The sequence below is a fragment of the Lepisma saccharinum genome, chromosome 9 (genome assembly GCF_977018435.1).
Source record: "Lepisma saccharinum chromosome 9, izLepSacc3.1, whole genome shotgun sequence".
NCBI classification, from domain to species: Eukaryota; Metazoa; Arthropoda; class Insecta; order Zygentoma; family Lepismatidae; genus Lepisma; species Lepisma saccharinum.
The window spans coordinates 42,007,356-42,024,193 of record NC_139237.1 but is presented as its reverse complement, the minus strand read 5'-3'; the positions used below and the strand labels follow the sequence as shown (position 1 = coordinate 42,024,193).

General features: G+C 36.3%; 1 protein-coding gene across 7 annotated transcripts in view; it reads left to right on the top strand.

Annotated features, from left to right (window-relative positions):
- Nucleotides 1-16,838, top strand: part of LOC145992030 (uncharacterized) — a 360,413-nt gene that overhangs the window by 237,180 nt on the left and 106,395 nt on the right. Inside the window, exon 4 of one of the 7 annotated variants that reach the window (XM_083128092.1) lies at nucleotides 15,430-15,819. The exons of 5 other annotated variants lie outside the window; for them this stretch is intronic. In XM_083128092.1, the coding sequence (XP_082984218.1) occupies nucleotides 15,430-15,784 (355 nt within the window). In that variant the 3' untranslated portion in view covers nucleotides 15,785-15,819. Of the gene's footprint in view, nucleotides 1-1,619; nucleotides 2,647-15,429; nucleotides 15,820-16,838 lie in introns of those variants that run through there. One more of the 7 variants, XM_083128093.1, reaches the window with a different exon arrangement.

Here is a 16,838-nt window from a genome sequence, read left to right as displayed (position 1 = left end):
GTAACTAAGTGTGAGTTTTCATCTAAGTATTCTGATTTTCTTATATATCACCTTTGACTGGGTGCCAAAACTTTGGGGTTGGGGCAAGGGCAGTTAATTTTTTCTTGGTAGATAAGGGATAGCATTAAGAGACCATATTTGTGGAGCAGAAAGTAGGGGGACAATCCCCACACAAACTCCCCTAATCGCTGTTACTGTACATACATGTTCATGTACATTAATTGCCCTAATGATTTGGTCTGGAAAATTTTTGTTCTTGGTCTGGAAAACCTGGAAAAGTCAGTGAATCTTGTTTTTACAGAATAGTAGACACTCTGTATGTGGAAGTGAAGTTGACTTTTTGGTCACCACTGTGTATGTGTGTGTATTTTACACTACTAATCCACTTTATATACCCTATAATTTAGTGCAAAAGTCTCCCATTGTATTGTTATATCTAACATAAATATGTGTAAATTATTTTTTAATGGCAAAACCCATTGCATGGTTACATACATTAATGAAATTATTGAACCATTCATGTTCTTCAATGAACATTTGCAACTTTATATTATTTGCTAACATGGTGGAGTGGTTAGCACAGCATGCTACAATGCCAGGAGTTCCAGATTCCGATCCCAGCCTGAGCTTGGGTGCTTGTGTGTGTCCCTTCATAAATTTTGCCATATCATCACTCATTCTCATCATCACAAGTAGCCAAGTCTGGCAGAAAAGGGATGCAAAATAACCTAATTTAATCAATCAACAACTTTATATTGGGTCAGTTTATCCATATCGGAAAAATTTGCAATATATTATCAGTGTCTTCTGATGTGAGAAAGAGTAGGTTAGTGATGCACAAAGGTATCCTTTATTTCACCTGTTTGCCAGTTCCAAGGAGAATACACATCTCATACACACCCACCAGCACAATAGTGTGTTTTGTATTTGCAGTTCATGAGATTTTTATTTTTGTATATTTTATATTTTTATATATTTTATATTTTTATATATTTTTCATATTTTTGTGCAACATACTTCTTGTATGTTGTTGTTTACCTAGTTGGTGATATTCAAAGAAAACTCAGCAGCAACAATAATCAATAAAATTCCCGTTATATATGAAATATAAAGGGTGTCCCAGTTAAAAGTAGCTGGGCTTCGATCAACAGCCACTTGTCACAACTGTGTGACGCCATTGCCTGATTGTGTACTGGTGACCTTGAGTACCTACCACGGTTCACATTACAATTCCATTTTACTGGTACAATATAGTCGTCATTTGCATCATAGACAAATGTCTTTGAGCCGGGCTACATTTAACTGGGACACCCAGTATATGCCTTCTTCTTTTGCAGTGTTTGTACCTTTGCAGGCCATAAGGACATATTTGTCCCAGGCCCTGTAGAACTTAGGCTGAGATAAGGCTTTTTGGAATGTATTTGTCAGTCACAACCTAAACAGTCCTTACGGTCTTCAACAGATTCACTGATTATAATCAGTTAGTATATATAATTACATGTAAGTGTATGTGTGTGTGTGTGTGTGTGTGTGTGTGTGTGTGTGCATGCATGCATTTGATGAAATACATTGCCTGACTTCAGACATTCCTAACTATTAAATTGTGCTTTTTCTTTCAGTTCCGTTCCCCGTTCGAACCCTGTGGTTCTTGATGAAACCCTACTGACTGCTCTGATGAACGAATCTTCACCTACAAAAACCCATGTGTGCTCATGGTGCTCAAAAATGTTCTATAGCTCATATGATCTGAAACTGCATGAACGGAAGCATACAGGTGAACGCCCCTATGCATGCCATTCATGTACAAGATGCTTTTCTCAGAAAGGTAACTGGAAACGCCACTTGAAGCTTCATAGCACCCCAGAGAAGCCATTTTGTTGTGATGAGTGTGGTAGGAATTACAGCACTGAGGATAAATTGAAGGCACATAAGCTCATTCATCTTGCAGTGAGAGCCCAAAAACCTAATTAGTGAAATATTATTTATGAAGAGACTTACTAGATTAACGAAGAGAAATAATTTGTATTTCAGAGATTATATTTCAAGCAATATTGGAGTATTGGAATTTTACAATGTTAATATGAAATAATAATTTATCAAAATTTCACATTTTATTAAGATCATATAATTTGAAAGAGTTTGTTTTCTTTGCGTGTTATATACATGTATTCTTATTTTTGACATATTGTAGTGCTTGTTTTTAAATTTAAAGTTTACAGGCAAAGATTTACAAAAGTATCATATTTTTTGCAAGGTAGACCGTTTTCAAAGTGAACCAAAATGCACATCACTGCAAATTTGTTATAAAACTTAAATGGCAAATCTTGAGTATATGTATGCACATAAGCATGTTTGTCTAATATTTCTATTGATTCATTCAAGCTACACTTTTTTTACAAGCCACAAATGTTTGAATAATTTTGAAGTTATTTTTATTGTTACATGTAGTCAACTTGATCTTTGGCAGAAATAGGTACTTTATGTGTGTAGTGTACTTGTTTGTCAAGAGTTAGTTATTTTGGTTAACATTATTGTCTTCCTGTCAAAATGATGCAAGATCAGTAAAAGTTTGACACAATTCATAAATGTGTATGATGTAATTTTAAATAATACAAGTTGACATTCTTCCAGTTGTTGTTTGTAATAGTATTTTTATTTTTGTGCCAATCAGTGACATTACAACTTTGGCAAAATTTAAGAAATGTACATCTTAATATTTCCTGTAATTTGTATTGAAATAAAATTAAAATAAAGGTTTTTGTAAGTGAAGGTGTGAGAATCCTAGAAATATGATTAGTTATTCATATAATATCTTGATAATAGTAATTCTTATTATTATAACAAATACTTATGTCTGCAACTATGTAATTATACTATACATACACTAAATTTTAGTGTGAATTGGCAAATAACCATTAAAAAAGAATAAAAGTGACATATTCTTCTGAAATAGCTGCTAGAAATAATCCATAGAACACAGAGCAGAATGCTTGCGTCCATAACACCTGTGTGTGCCATAAGCTTTTTCAGTTTGAATTAGTTACTCCAGTTGGAGATAGATGACATTAATCCCTAAACATATCTAGACAGCACATCTAGAAAGAAAATATTATACTAGGGAGAAGACAGGTTAATCAGTACGAGCCAATATAAGCATATCATGACCACCCCGATGGTGTAGTAGTAATCAAGGGGTTATGAATTGAATTGAATTGAAGTTAAAATTTTGGGTGCGTCAGCACTAAGGCTATTTTGAACCCGTCACATTATACGGGGTCCAGCCACTTATCGTTACACGTAACAACTCTAACGTTGCAGAACTAAAATCATAAAATATTAAAATCTTCTGACTTTCATTAAAATCTGAGGCTGTAAAGGAGCACTCAGCACAAATAAGGACAAAACACAGGACAACACAAACAAAATTATACTGGCTATGGGGCCAGTCGCCAGAGCCTCGTTAGTCTGCAGTCCAGGGTGTACTATGTGGAAGTGAGGTTGACTATTGGGTGCACTACATGGAAGGAGCACCCCTTACACCCCTCAAGGGGTTATGAGTTCGATTCCTAGTTGATGCATATATATTGCAATGCTACTTTAACGCTCCATAACCAGCCACCTTTTCTGAAATTTTGAATTATTTTCCTTACTAATGCAACAATGGTCTGGGAAGCACTAGGTAACTTACCTACACTATTCCGACAAAAACAGAGACATTTGCAACTTTTTTTTCTAGTGTTCTTTCAATTATTTACATGCCTTTGAAGTGACCGGTCGTCCTTAGGCGGCACTTAGTACCTCACGCGTTAACATTTCCTATCTTAAATTACCAGGTGTAGAAGTATGAAACCGGAATTTGTTTGCAAGAAGTAAACGGCTGGTGTTTGCACCTGAGAAACAATATTTTATTCAAAGTAAGCTCCATTGCTAGTTACACATTTCTCCCACCTTTCCGGCAGGTTATGAATGGTTTGAAAAGAACCAGTCCGCGAGCCATGTTCGTACATCTTCATACGAATTGAAGCGCTGTTCTGCAAGAGCGTGTCCCAGAGAGGCAAATAGATGATAATCTGAAGGAGCCAAGTCGGGAGAATACGCCGCATGCCCTAGTATCTCCCATTTGAACGCCTCGATCGTTTCCCGGACCCGTTTTGCTGTGTGTGGTGAGGCGTTGTCATGGAGCAGGATGACCTTGTGTTGCCTTGATTCATATTCCGGCCGTTTGTCACGTAATGCTCGATGTAAATTGATCATTTGCTGTTGGTAGCGATCTGCGTTAACGATTTCACTGGGTTTTAGCAGCTCATAATAGATGACGCCCCGCTGATCCCACCAAACACAGAGCAGTGTCTTTTTTCCAAAGCGATTTGGTCTTGCAGTGGATGTCGATGGTTCGCCTGGATTCACCCACGATTTATGACGCTTAGGATTCTTCAAATATATCCATTTCTCATCACCGGTCACTATGCGATGGAGAAACGACTTACTTTTGCATCTGGCGAGCAGCATTTAACAAGTGGTCTTGCGGGATCCTTGCTGTCTTTCATTCAGTTCATGCAGAATCCATTTGCCTGCTTTCTGCACCTTTCCCATAGCTTTCAACCGAAGAGAAACGGCTTTCTGCGTCACATTCAATTGTTCTGCGAGCTCCTGCTGTGTTTGGGTATCATCTTCATCCAATAAGGCTTGCAATTCGTTGTCTTCGAACTTTTTCGGAGGTTTCCCACGTTCCTCATTTCGCAAGTCAAAATCGCCACTTTTGAATTTCTTGAACCACTCGAAACACTGTGTTTTCCCGAGAGCATGTTCGCCGTAAGCTTCGACGAGCATTCGATGTTATTCTGCGGCGGTTTTCTTCAAATGATAACAGAACACCAATGCTGTCCGCAAATCGTAGTTCGTAGGCACAAAACTCACTCCGGGTGTGCAACACCTTCCTCTGTCTGGCACTCGGGTTACTGTGTTTCGATATAACGTCCTCGGGAGTGGTGGGCAGCAGCTGGCGCTGCTTACGCGATCTTCCGCGCCCTCCACTGCCGGCTAGCACCATCTATCGGCCAATTCCGGTTTCATACTTCTACACCTGGTATAGGACTCCAGCCATGATTTTTGTGGATATAAGAAGAATAAGACGATGGTACGTTGTACAGAATCCATACAAAATGTCAGAGTTGTGAAAATAACGATATTGAAAAGTGGCAATATTTGGTTCATTTTTTTTGCGTTTTATATCTCTTTTTCACGTATATCTCGTAAAAGTAGAAGAAACATATTGAGATTTGAAAATTTTAATATTTTGTAATTATCTTCGAGTTGTGTTTTACTCATTTGATTCCTTTTTCTGCGATTTTCAGGAAGATTTTGACTAAGAATTTTAGAACAAATAGTTCCTTTCTAAGCCCATATAAGTTGTATGATTTCAATTCGTTTTGAAAAATATGTTGAAAATTTTTGAAAAATATGTTGAAAGTTTTGTAAATGGTGAGTTCATTTTTTAGTTCCTTCATTATATGTCAAAATTTTAATTACTTTTGAATAATATGTTGGTGCTTTTGCTTCAAGAGTCTAAGCGTGTACTTCTATGTGATATTTTCTCTAATGTTTTTAGATTATATAGTTTTAGTTTAGCAAATAAAAATGTCCGAAATGGACTGTTTTCGTTCAAATATATATCGCCTGATTTCCAGTAAGCGCTAGGGAAATTCAACATCACTTTGCATCAATAATTCATTTAAATAAAGTTGGTTTTGACAGGGTGACACTGAGTGCCGCGCATGGGACATTTGTGCTACTATGATGGCGCAGATGACGGAGGGTTAAACTATAGGTCCAGTCTTGATCAGACTATCTGAGAATGAAGTAAGGTTAAACAAACTATTGATATATATCAAGTTCAAATTCAATTGTAAGTAATGGACACCATTGCTTTGGGGAAAATTAATATTTATCGATGAATCTCTGAAATTATGTATTTCATAAATCTTTTTATGCAAATTGGCACAACATTCACAAGTAGTCTGAATTCTTCAAATTGTTTATATGCTTATACTAATTACAAGGTCCGCCCATAAGGAAACTGAACTGTGAAAAAAAGAACCAAACCAAATAAAAAGGCATCTTATTCTGGCAACACTGCAAAGAGCTATATCTAAACTTCTTGTCAGTGCATGTTTCAACCTGTAACAGGCAGTCGGTATCGGGGCTAGCGTGCGTCAGATGCAGTTCGTGTGCAGGCGGCGTACAAAATACGCGCACTGAGATGGAACAACGTTGCAGCATAAAGTTTTTTACAAATTGGGTAGATCGTTTACCAAAACATTACAGATGATACGGCAGTGTGTGGTGAGAGAAACATGGTGTTTACAATATTTTACCCCAAAACAAAAAGACAGAGTGCGTAGTGGATAGGACAGTTCTTGCCCATAAAGAGAAAAGCACGGATGTCGAAATCGAAGACAAAGGTGCTGCTGATCGCATTTTTTGATTCCCAATCCACTATGAAAACCAAACAATCAATCAGTGGTATTACAAGGAAGTGCTTGGTCAACTCGGAAACAGGATGAAGCGGGTTAGGAAGGACCTCTGTGATTCTGGCCAATGGTTTCTGTTACACGATAATGCTCGACCTCATACTGCATTGTCTGTACAACAATACCTTGCTAAGCATTCAGTGAAAGTCATCAATCACCCTCCATATTCTCTGGACTTATCGCCTGATGATTTTTTTTTTCCTTTTTCTCAAGCTTAAGGTGGCTATGAAAGGGTGAAGATTTGACGATGTCGTGGACATTAAATTAAATGTTACGTGTATTTTGCGAACACTTACTGTCAATGACTATCAACAGTGTTTCCAAGACCTGTACAAATGCTGGTCAAACTGTATTGCCTCCTCTGGTGATTATTTTGAAGGCTGATAAAGTCATTTGAAGGTAATTACTTGATTTCTTTCCTAATAAAAAAAAAAAAGTTTGGTTTATTTATGGGCGAACCTTGTATATTATGTAACAGAAGATTATATTTATGCATTTTTCACAACTAAAACAATGTACAGCAAATACAGGGTGTTTAAAAAAATCATCCAATTTGAAAAGGCTATATTTAGGAAATCAATGAACATAGAATCTTGCAGCAAGTTGTAAAATACATGTTGGAACATCAAGTTTTAATACAGTAGGTTTTGATTTGTTGCAGGTATGTGCTTTACTGGTGCAGCTCACTCTTTAGTCCGCACCAAGAAGGCAACCCAGCAACAGGAAGCATTCTGCATGCTCTGCTTCAAGAAATGTGAGTTTGTTACAACTGTGCAACGTCGAATACTGTGAGCAGTAGTTGGTGTAACACCGTAATTACGACAAAACTCACGCTGCACAGCTGTAACGGACTCACATTTGTTGAAGTGGAGAATGCAGAAAGCTTTGTTGCGGGTTTGCCTTCTTGATGACTAAAGAGTGAGCTGCATCAGGAAGGGATCTACCTGCAACAAAGTAAAGCCTACTGTTAGTAAAACTTGATGTTCCAACATGTATTTTACAACTTACTGCAAGATTCTATGTTCTTTGGTTTCCTAAATATAGCCTTTTCAAATAGGATGATTCTTTTTGAAACACCCTGTACTTTGTGTTTACCCCATTCAAAATCATACTGATACTGAAGACTTCACAAATTGTCACTCAGCACTTCCACTGAGTAAATACGAGGGTTGCTGGAAAAGTTTCTGCAAACTACCATCAACAGTGGTGCTAGTGTTCCACTATTATAAAAATCTTAAGAATAGACCTTTTTTATGTTTAAATTATCTTTGATTGTTTGTTTAAGCCTATTCGTTAATTTTTCACAGCAGTTTGAAGAAGTAGTTTCGTGTGAGGAAAGGAAATTTCTCGTGAACACTATCGGGCAATTATTTTTTATGATTTCAAATGTATTTTAACATCGAAACAATGCATCAAGCTACTTCATTTGGCTTTTGGGGATGAAGAACCATCCAATAGGACTGTGTACAATTGGTTTTCCGAATTCCAGCGTGGTCGCACATTTCTCAGTGATGAATTTCATGAAGGTCGTCCATCCACGTCTGTTGTTGCCAGTAATGTTGATGCTGTGCGTGAAATGATTGAGAGAGATCGGCATGTGACATACCGTGAGATTCAGGCCTCCTTGAACATTGACATGAATGCAATACATATGATTTTGCATGGTCATCTGAACGTACGGAAACTTTCAAGCCGTTGGATCCCACACACCTTGACCGAAGCTCAAAAACAGGCTATTGTAAATTGGTGTAAAGAAATGCTCAAAAAAATCAACCGAGGCAAGTCAAATTTGGTGTACTACATCATTACAGGGGACGAAACTTGGATCTATTCATATGAACCCGAAACTAAATAGCAATCCACTGTTTGGGTGTTTCAAAGTGAGCCGATACCAACAAAAGTGGCAACAATAGCTTTAGAAGATCAAAGGACTGTAAATGCTGAGTGGTATACAACAATTTTTTTACCAGAGGTCATCAATGAATTGCATAAAACAAACCCAAATCGTCACATTATTCTTCACTGCAACAATGCCAGTTCCAACTCAGCACACCAAACTGTTGATTTTTTGTCCAGTAAAAATGTCGAATTAACGACTCATTGTCCGTACTCACCTGATTTATCACCTAATGTAACGTTCAAGTTGCCGGGTGCTTTTATCTTTTGGGTAAACTGGGCCCCTTTTGTTACAAACAATTCCCTAGAGTCCTGGATCTAAAGTATGTGCACCTCGGCATACGTCACAAAATCTAAATGGTGGAGTAGTGATTAAGAGAAGGGAGTGTAACAGTCTTCACAAGTATATCCACAAATAATTATTTGCACAAAGTAACCAAAGGGGAGGAGAAACGTATTCCCAATTAAGTTTTTCGAAAATGCGTTGCGCAACCCTGCAAAATAATTTATATCACTAAACTATTGCTACACAACTTTTACAAATCACTAACTACTATACCACACACACACTTGCATGCTAGTAAATATAAGCGCACGACGAATTAGGAAGGTACTTAGAGTAAATTGTATCAACAAAAAGTCAAAGATTCAATTTTAACAATTTAATAACAATAGTGTAACTCCTTTTTGGTATTTTAACAATTTACAACGATTCTAAACGTAATTTTTCCAGTAATAATAAACGAATTCAACAACGAATTCAAAAAGGTCAACGCATCAACTAAGTCAAAAGTGTACAATTTATTTTAACTTGCGTTTATGTCCAAGTTTTAAGTTTCTTTCATTTTACATTACATTAATCAAAGAACGCTTCTTACACCTTCAATAATAAGCAACCACCGATTGTTCGTGATCACAGGTTCATAAAAATGTTGAAGAACCACCTTTTTTTTTTAAAAAGACAAACGTCTTCAAGAAATTACAAAAAAATCTTATTGGTATGTATAAGAAAAGTTCCACCCACTTAGATGCTCATTCCCAAATTACGTGTTTCATTGCCTCATTCAATTACAAACAAAGTTTTAACCAAGTCTAAACGACCAAAAGGGAGAAATGTGAGGGGAAGTTACGTTAGCGAAACTTCGTCGCGATTACCTGATGTATGCTTTTGCGACGTGTCTTACAAAAAAATACCAACCATTGTTCTCGTTAATATAAATGTTGATGTAAGCACATTGCAGAATAACTAATGTGTTACCCAATTTTGCATCCGCGTATTTTGCAATTTTATTTTATCTATTTAAACTGAGGGTCAGATGACGCAGTATCGAAGTGAATAGTTTATTTTACGACAAGCCGTATTCAGTTCTCAATTACGTGAATTTTTACATTTTTTGTACAAGGAAGGTTTATTTCTGTAATATGGCGCACTTCGTAAGAAACTCACACGTATCGGGCTCAAATATTAAACTCGTGCTTTTTTGTCTGTCGCACTTCTATTCACCACTAATATAACAAATCCACTGTTTCCTACCTTGATTTTGGATGTTGCCACTCTCGTAGTCCTGGAAAAGGGGGGTGCGCAACTTCCTTCACTTTTTGATCGTCAAATCCTCGTTGACCAGCGTAAGCCTTGCTTGGATTCCGACGTAATACATTTCCCATTGCCAAAATTACTCATAATTGCAGACTGTCAAAATGGCCTTTTTCGCAATCCGCGTGTCCATATTCCAACACGTAACGTAATTTAAGAAATAGTGCGGTAGCACCTTTACAACAAATGTTCCGGAATTGTATTTAAAGAAGCACTTGCAATTCATCGCGTGTTATAAGTAACATGGTACAGAACGTCAAAGTTCAAAGTGTCGTTACCGATGATGCATTCTGCAGCGTATCAAAAAAGGTAGTCGACGGAACCAAATGCAATACACGACTGTTTGCCTCTAGCTGCACATGTCTGCCGCTCTTGCCTTCCGTTGATTTAGGGGGCGTGGTTTTTTACGATTCGATAACTGGAGAGTGATTGTAGGAGCCATCTGTCGTAACTCATGAGAATTAAATCATGAGCGATTATAGATCGCGTAATTTTGAGCGGAGCATTTATTTTTTTCAACGAAGTTGGAAGTTGTAAGATTTTGCTAATTTTACTTGCAACAAATCGTTACAAATTCTCCCCCCACTGGCAATGACAAAAAAAATATCCCCCACTTGAGCATCTTTACAAACTTGAACCTCTAACTTGTTTGTATCAATCAATCATACACAATGAATTTTAAATATTCGAGCATTAGAATTATTTACAATCAAATATACAATAGTAATAAAATGATAAATAGTAAATATAGATAAAACCTAGGAATTATCAACAAACATGAATATAAGAACACTTGTATATATATATAATGAAAAAGTAATGACCTACACACAAAATGCACCAAACAAGTAAGTACAATTTCAAAAATGATTAGATGCAAAATTTAGACATTGATTATATAAACCTGTATATGGATGGAAAATCACACAATTGCATTGTAATAATATAAATATATATATATATAAATAAATATGATTTGTTGGTTCTGAAACAAAAACAAATCAAGAAAAGACATAGAATATACATTATTTGAATACTTCCATTATATAATCTTCATAATAACAAATGTGTTGCATACACGATGACCAGAAAATGATGCAAATGGAGTCATAATCGTATGTTGTCCCAAAATATACCAAGGATCGATTTGGTAAAAAGATTTGTGACGAATGTTTCCTCCGCAAAAAAATACATGAAAAGAAAAAGAATCTGAAATTAAAATATTGAAAAGAAGAGGGGATAGGAAAGAAGGAGGAAATATTGATGTTACAGAGACAATGTACGGAATGAGCATCTTTACAAAGTCAACTAAAGCCATGGTGAAACATATATGCAAACATAAGCAAATTTAATGGTAAAGTCAAAACCAGCAAGTATATTATCAATTTTAAGAGGCAATGGAATGAAAATTGATTTTTATGCAAATTGTAAATGTAAATCATTATGATAAAAATGACACTACCATATATATATTATGAAAAAAGAACACATGTACACATTACACAATGAATATCCTAATTTTCTCATAGAAAAAACTCATATCTATACACTGGAATGGTCAAAAACAGAGCATTAATTTTGCCAAAAAAATTATTATATGTAGAATGCAATAGTAAAAACAAGAACAGTCTTATATACATCTTATCAAAACATGGGTTGCATAATTTCAAATACAGTCAGTACCCGTAAGTATCTCAAGGGTGCGTACGCATTCTGGAAAGTCTTAGGCGACAAGAATGTACTTTGTGTCCAGCTTTATGGCAGAATGAACAGATTAATGGTGGTGGAGGTCTATTTAATGGTGATGGAGTAGTCTCAACAAATCGAGCATCTTGAGTGTGAGGAAAAGAAACATGAGGTAAACGTGGAGTACGGTTGTCATAGAACTTCTGCATTTCCATGGGAGTAATTTCTTGTGCCATACTTAACAACTCTGGCATGGAACGAGGACGGGAGAAGAATAATAAGCAAGCAGTAGTAACCGCATTAAGATGTTGCAAAATGAAGGTCACGAGAATAGAATACTCCCAATTAAGTGCTAAGGCCTGTGCAGAATTGTTGACATCTGATACGTAAACATATAAAGTTTCAGTAGGATACTGAGAACGTTTTACGTGATGATCAACTAAGGTGGAATAGAGGGACATCGGTACAGACTGACGCCAAATGTAAACCTTAATGTCCCACCAAGACATATGTGTCGGCAAAATTGATAACCATAATGAGTTAAAAACTCCCTTGGTACGTCGTAAGACGTTTCGCAAAATCCATTGGAGGGGAAATTGCTGAGATGTCACTAAACAGTGTAAAGCCTTCATGAAGGCGAATAAAGCATCATGAGTTTGTCCATCACAGATTGGGATGTCATCAATCGCAAAATTTAGATTACGGACATCCATTTTGTTCTCCAGTGAATTAGCGCAAGATGGAAGCGTTAAATGGTTAGGAACAACCGACGCCTGCGGAGAAGGCGAGGCAGAAAATATAGGGTTTGGGATTGCAGTCGACCATCAGTGTCCGTGTCGCTCTTCCACAGCAGAGGGAAAGGGAGCATTTGGCATTTTCCGTAGATCTTCGGCATAGGGAATGCATGACCGATACTCATTCCAGCCTCACAGTTTCTTTTGAACTAAATCCGCCTAAAAAATATATTTTGCAATATTTTTTCTTCATTTACAACAAATTTTGTGTTGTCATTTATACCAGTGAATTTCATGGGCGTTATTTCTGGAATTTGTATGAAAAATATAGGTTTAGAAATCATACTTAACGGTTGACCAAATCAGTGCGGTTCAATTGACTCGAAGGGAACTAATTCTGGGTCTTGCGGTAGCTAGCTAATGGTGCAGGGAGAGAGTAGGTGGGTGCTGGAATCACCTTCGTCCATGGCTTGACATGAAGAAGTTTTGAAGGGAATAGAAGGGTTATTTCTAGGGGTAGATCAATGTCCGATTTAGGCTCTACCATAATAAAGAAAAAAATGTGTTCGATATTTTAATCTAGACCAATGTGGAATAATAGGTGGTTGCATAAGAGCAGTAAGACTCTGCTGTTGGCTTTGGGTCCCATTTTCAAATGAGTTCTGCTCATAAGCCCACTCCATGCATAGACAGGCTAATCGGGACTGGACCTACAGTTTAAAGTGGGATCCGAACCTCGTATGTGCCTCCATCGGGTATCGAACTCTGTATCCCTTCATTACAAGGCGACAACGTTACCACTCTACCATCCGGGAGGACCTATTTTCATATGAAAAGCATGTATGGATCACTTGAGGTTTCAATGACATGAACAATTTACTTAAACATCACAGCTTCATCGGCAAACTCAAATCCATGCTGAAATTCTCCTGACAACATTTGCAACTATGAGAATATGCTTGCAACAATATCAACAGTGCAAACTGGAGATAATGAATCAAAAATGGAAATTAAAGTTTTTACAATTAGTTGATAAAATGAACGCAGAAAATGTTTTCCTGAAGACACTTTCTATTCTTTGAAATTGAGTTATTGTCAGCATTTGACATATCTCATCACAGAAGTGAACTAAGTGTAGCTTATTCCTCAGATTAATATATCTCAATGGGAGTACAAAAACCTTTTTGTTTCCTTGAAGAAAAGTTTTTTGAATTGTTCAAGTTACGTTCGTTGGTTTAAACAATTACGGTGTCTAGGACTAGTACTAGGAATGCAACCCCTATAAAACTAAAATAAGATCACCCAATAAATCTATTTAATAAACTAATTGCTGAACGATCTTTTTCATAATTTCCCCGAAATCACAGTCAATGTAGAAATACCCAAGGACAGTAATTGAGAAGAAGCTGCTAAAACTGAAGTGAAAATGCATAAGATGACTTCTACAATCTAGTGATAGAAGAATTCATAAAGAAGGCGTTAATAATAATAATGTGTGTTTTTTAAATATCTTACAACATGTGCTTCCTTTGCTGTAGAGACACAGACCGCCGCTGGTCGAGAGTACACAGCAGTGTACATCATGTAGCCTCTGGTTAACTTTCTGCAGACCTTCTACTTTAATTTATATATTAATGTAAATTTGACCATTACTCCAGTCAGTTTATTACAGTTAAATACCTCTGGTTTCACATGATCAGAAACATCATGTTGAGAATGTGAAAGGTATGAATACACAATTCACAACAGCATTTTATCAAAATCATTTGACTATTATAATCATTTTATGTAAATTTCACTTTTAAAAATGGAAGGAGTGAAAAAAACGGAATTGGTGCTTTTGCTCTTCATAAAAGGAAGAAAGTATGTACTCGTATATACTGCAAGAGACTGGATTCATTTTCCAATTTTAAGAACATATTTTGTTGAAAAATTAAATATGTATTTACGTATTTAGCACATTTTTACTATGTATAATAACTTCCGTTCCCTGGAAGTTAGTAATGTTTAATTTAATTCTGTCTATATTTGTGGGGATGGGGATTTTTAAGTTCCTGTTGAAAACAAGCATACGTTTTACGTGAGATTTTTTTTTCTCCAAAAGTATCAGCAGTAAGTGTGCAGTTCTTGCCACGAGAATGGAGCACATATTAGGCAATATGCAGGAACTACTTTTAACCCTCACATCCTCATGTTGCCTATATGGTGCCTGGATCAAGTTAAAATTTTGTTTAAGAAAAATATGTTTTTTCGGCATAGGCTTATAACCTAACGTGTACTCAACAAAATCAGGTACAATTTGCAACTCTAGCATTCGTACTTTCTAACATATACAAAGCTTTGTGGACTTTTAAATTTCTCATTGAAAACACACAGGGCAAATAAGCCTTTGTATTTAAGAGTTAAAGATGCATTGGAACACCTATATATTAATCTTTAAATTATTTACAGTGTTAAATAGTCAGTATTGTTGGAAATCATTAAGAGTTTCATCTTGTTACTTGTAAAAGTAACCCGGCTTCACTCAACAGTCACTTGTCACAACTGTGTGTTGCCATTGCCTCATTGTGTACTGATGACCTTGAGTACCTACCATGGTCCACATTACAATTCCATTTTACTTTTACAATATAGTCGTCATTGCATCATAGACAAATATCTTTGGGCCAGGCTACATTTAACTGGGTCCCACTATATGCCTTCTTCTTTTGCAGTGTTTCTACCTTTGCAGGCCATAAGGACATATTTGTTCCAGGCCCTGTAGAACTAAGGGACGTACCTGGCTAAGATAAGGCTTTTTGGAATGTATTTGTCAGTCGCAACCTAAACAGTCCTTACGGTCTTCAACAGATTCACTGATTATAATCAGTTAGTATATATAATTACATGTAAGTGTGTGTGTGTGTGTGCACGCGCATGCATGCATTTGATCAAATACATTGCCTGACTTCAGACGTTCCTAACTATTAAATTATGCTTTTTCTTTCAGTTCCGTTTCCCGTTCGAACCCTGTGATTCTTGATGATACCCTACTGACTGCTCTGATGAACAAATCTTCACATACAAAAACCAATGTGTGCTCATGGTGCTCGAAAATGTTCTATAGCTCATATGATCTGAAATTGCATGAACGGAAGCATACAGGTGAACGCCCCTATGCATGCCATTCATGTGCAAGGCGCTTTTCTAAGAAAGGTAACTGGAAACGCCACTTGAAGCTTCATAGCACCCCAGAGAAGCCATTTTGTTGTGATGTGTGTGGTAGGAATTACAGCAGTGAGGTTAAATTGAAGGCACATAAGATCATTCATTTTGCAATGAGAGCACAAAATCCTAATCAGTGAAATAAATTATGAAGAGACTAACTAGATTAACGAAGAGAAATAATTTGTATTTCAGAGATTATATTACAAGCAATATTGCAGTATTGGAATTTTACAATGTTAATATGAAATAATAATTTATCAAAATTTCACATTTTATTAAGATCATATAATTTGAAAGACTTTTTTTTCTTTCTTTGCGTGTTATATACATGTATTCTTGTTTTTGATATGTTGTAGTGCTTGTTTTTATTTTTAAAGTTTACAGACAAAGATTTACAAAAGTACCATACTTTTTGCAAAGTGAACCATAATGCATGTTACTGCAAATATTGTCATAAAACTTAAATGACAAATCTTAAATATATACAGGGTTATTCAAAAAGAATGGTACAAAAGTAAAGTTAATTTATTTTTAAGTGAAAAGATACAAAAGCAATTCTGTTGGGAAAAAGAAAGGAAGATTGTAAATTTACCTGGGCAATTACAAATGTTGGATATGAGCACCCTGGGTAACATGGCAGATGTCAAAATGATAATCCATTTCTTGCAAGACGCGTTCTAACATGTCCTCGGTTATCAGCTCCACTGCATGAGAGATGTGCTGCTTTAAATTAGCAAGGTCCTGCAATAATGGAGCGTATACAGTGTCTTTCACAAACCCCCATAAAATGAACTCGCATGGAGTAAGATCTGGGGATCGTGGAGGCCAGGTCAGCATTGCCAATTCCATTATGCAATATGCTTGCTCTACCTTCGTTGTTGTCACTTTAGCTATCAACAACAAGTGGTGTCTCTAGAGGATTTTATGTCAACTGCAGGCTATAAATTTACAACTTTCCTTTCTTCTTTCCCAACAGAATTGCTTTTGTGTGTCTTTTCACTTAAAAATAAATTAACTTTACTTTTGTACCATTCTTTTTGAATAACGCTCTATATGCACATAAGCATATGTGTCTAATATTTCTATTGATGCATTCAAGCTACTCTTTTTTTACAAGCCACAAATGATTGAATAATTTTGAAGTTATTTTTATAGTTAAATGTAGTCAACTTGATCTTTGCCAGAAATAGG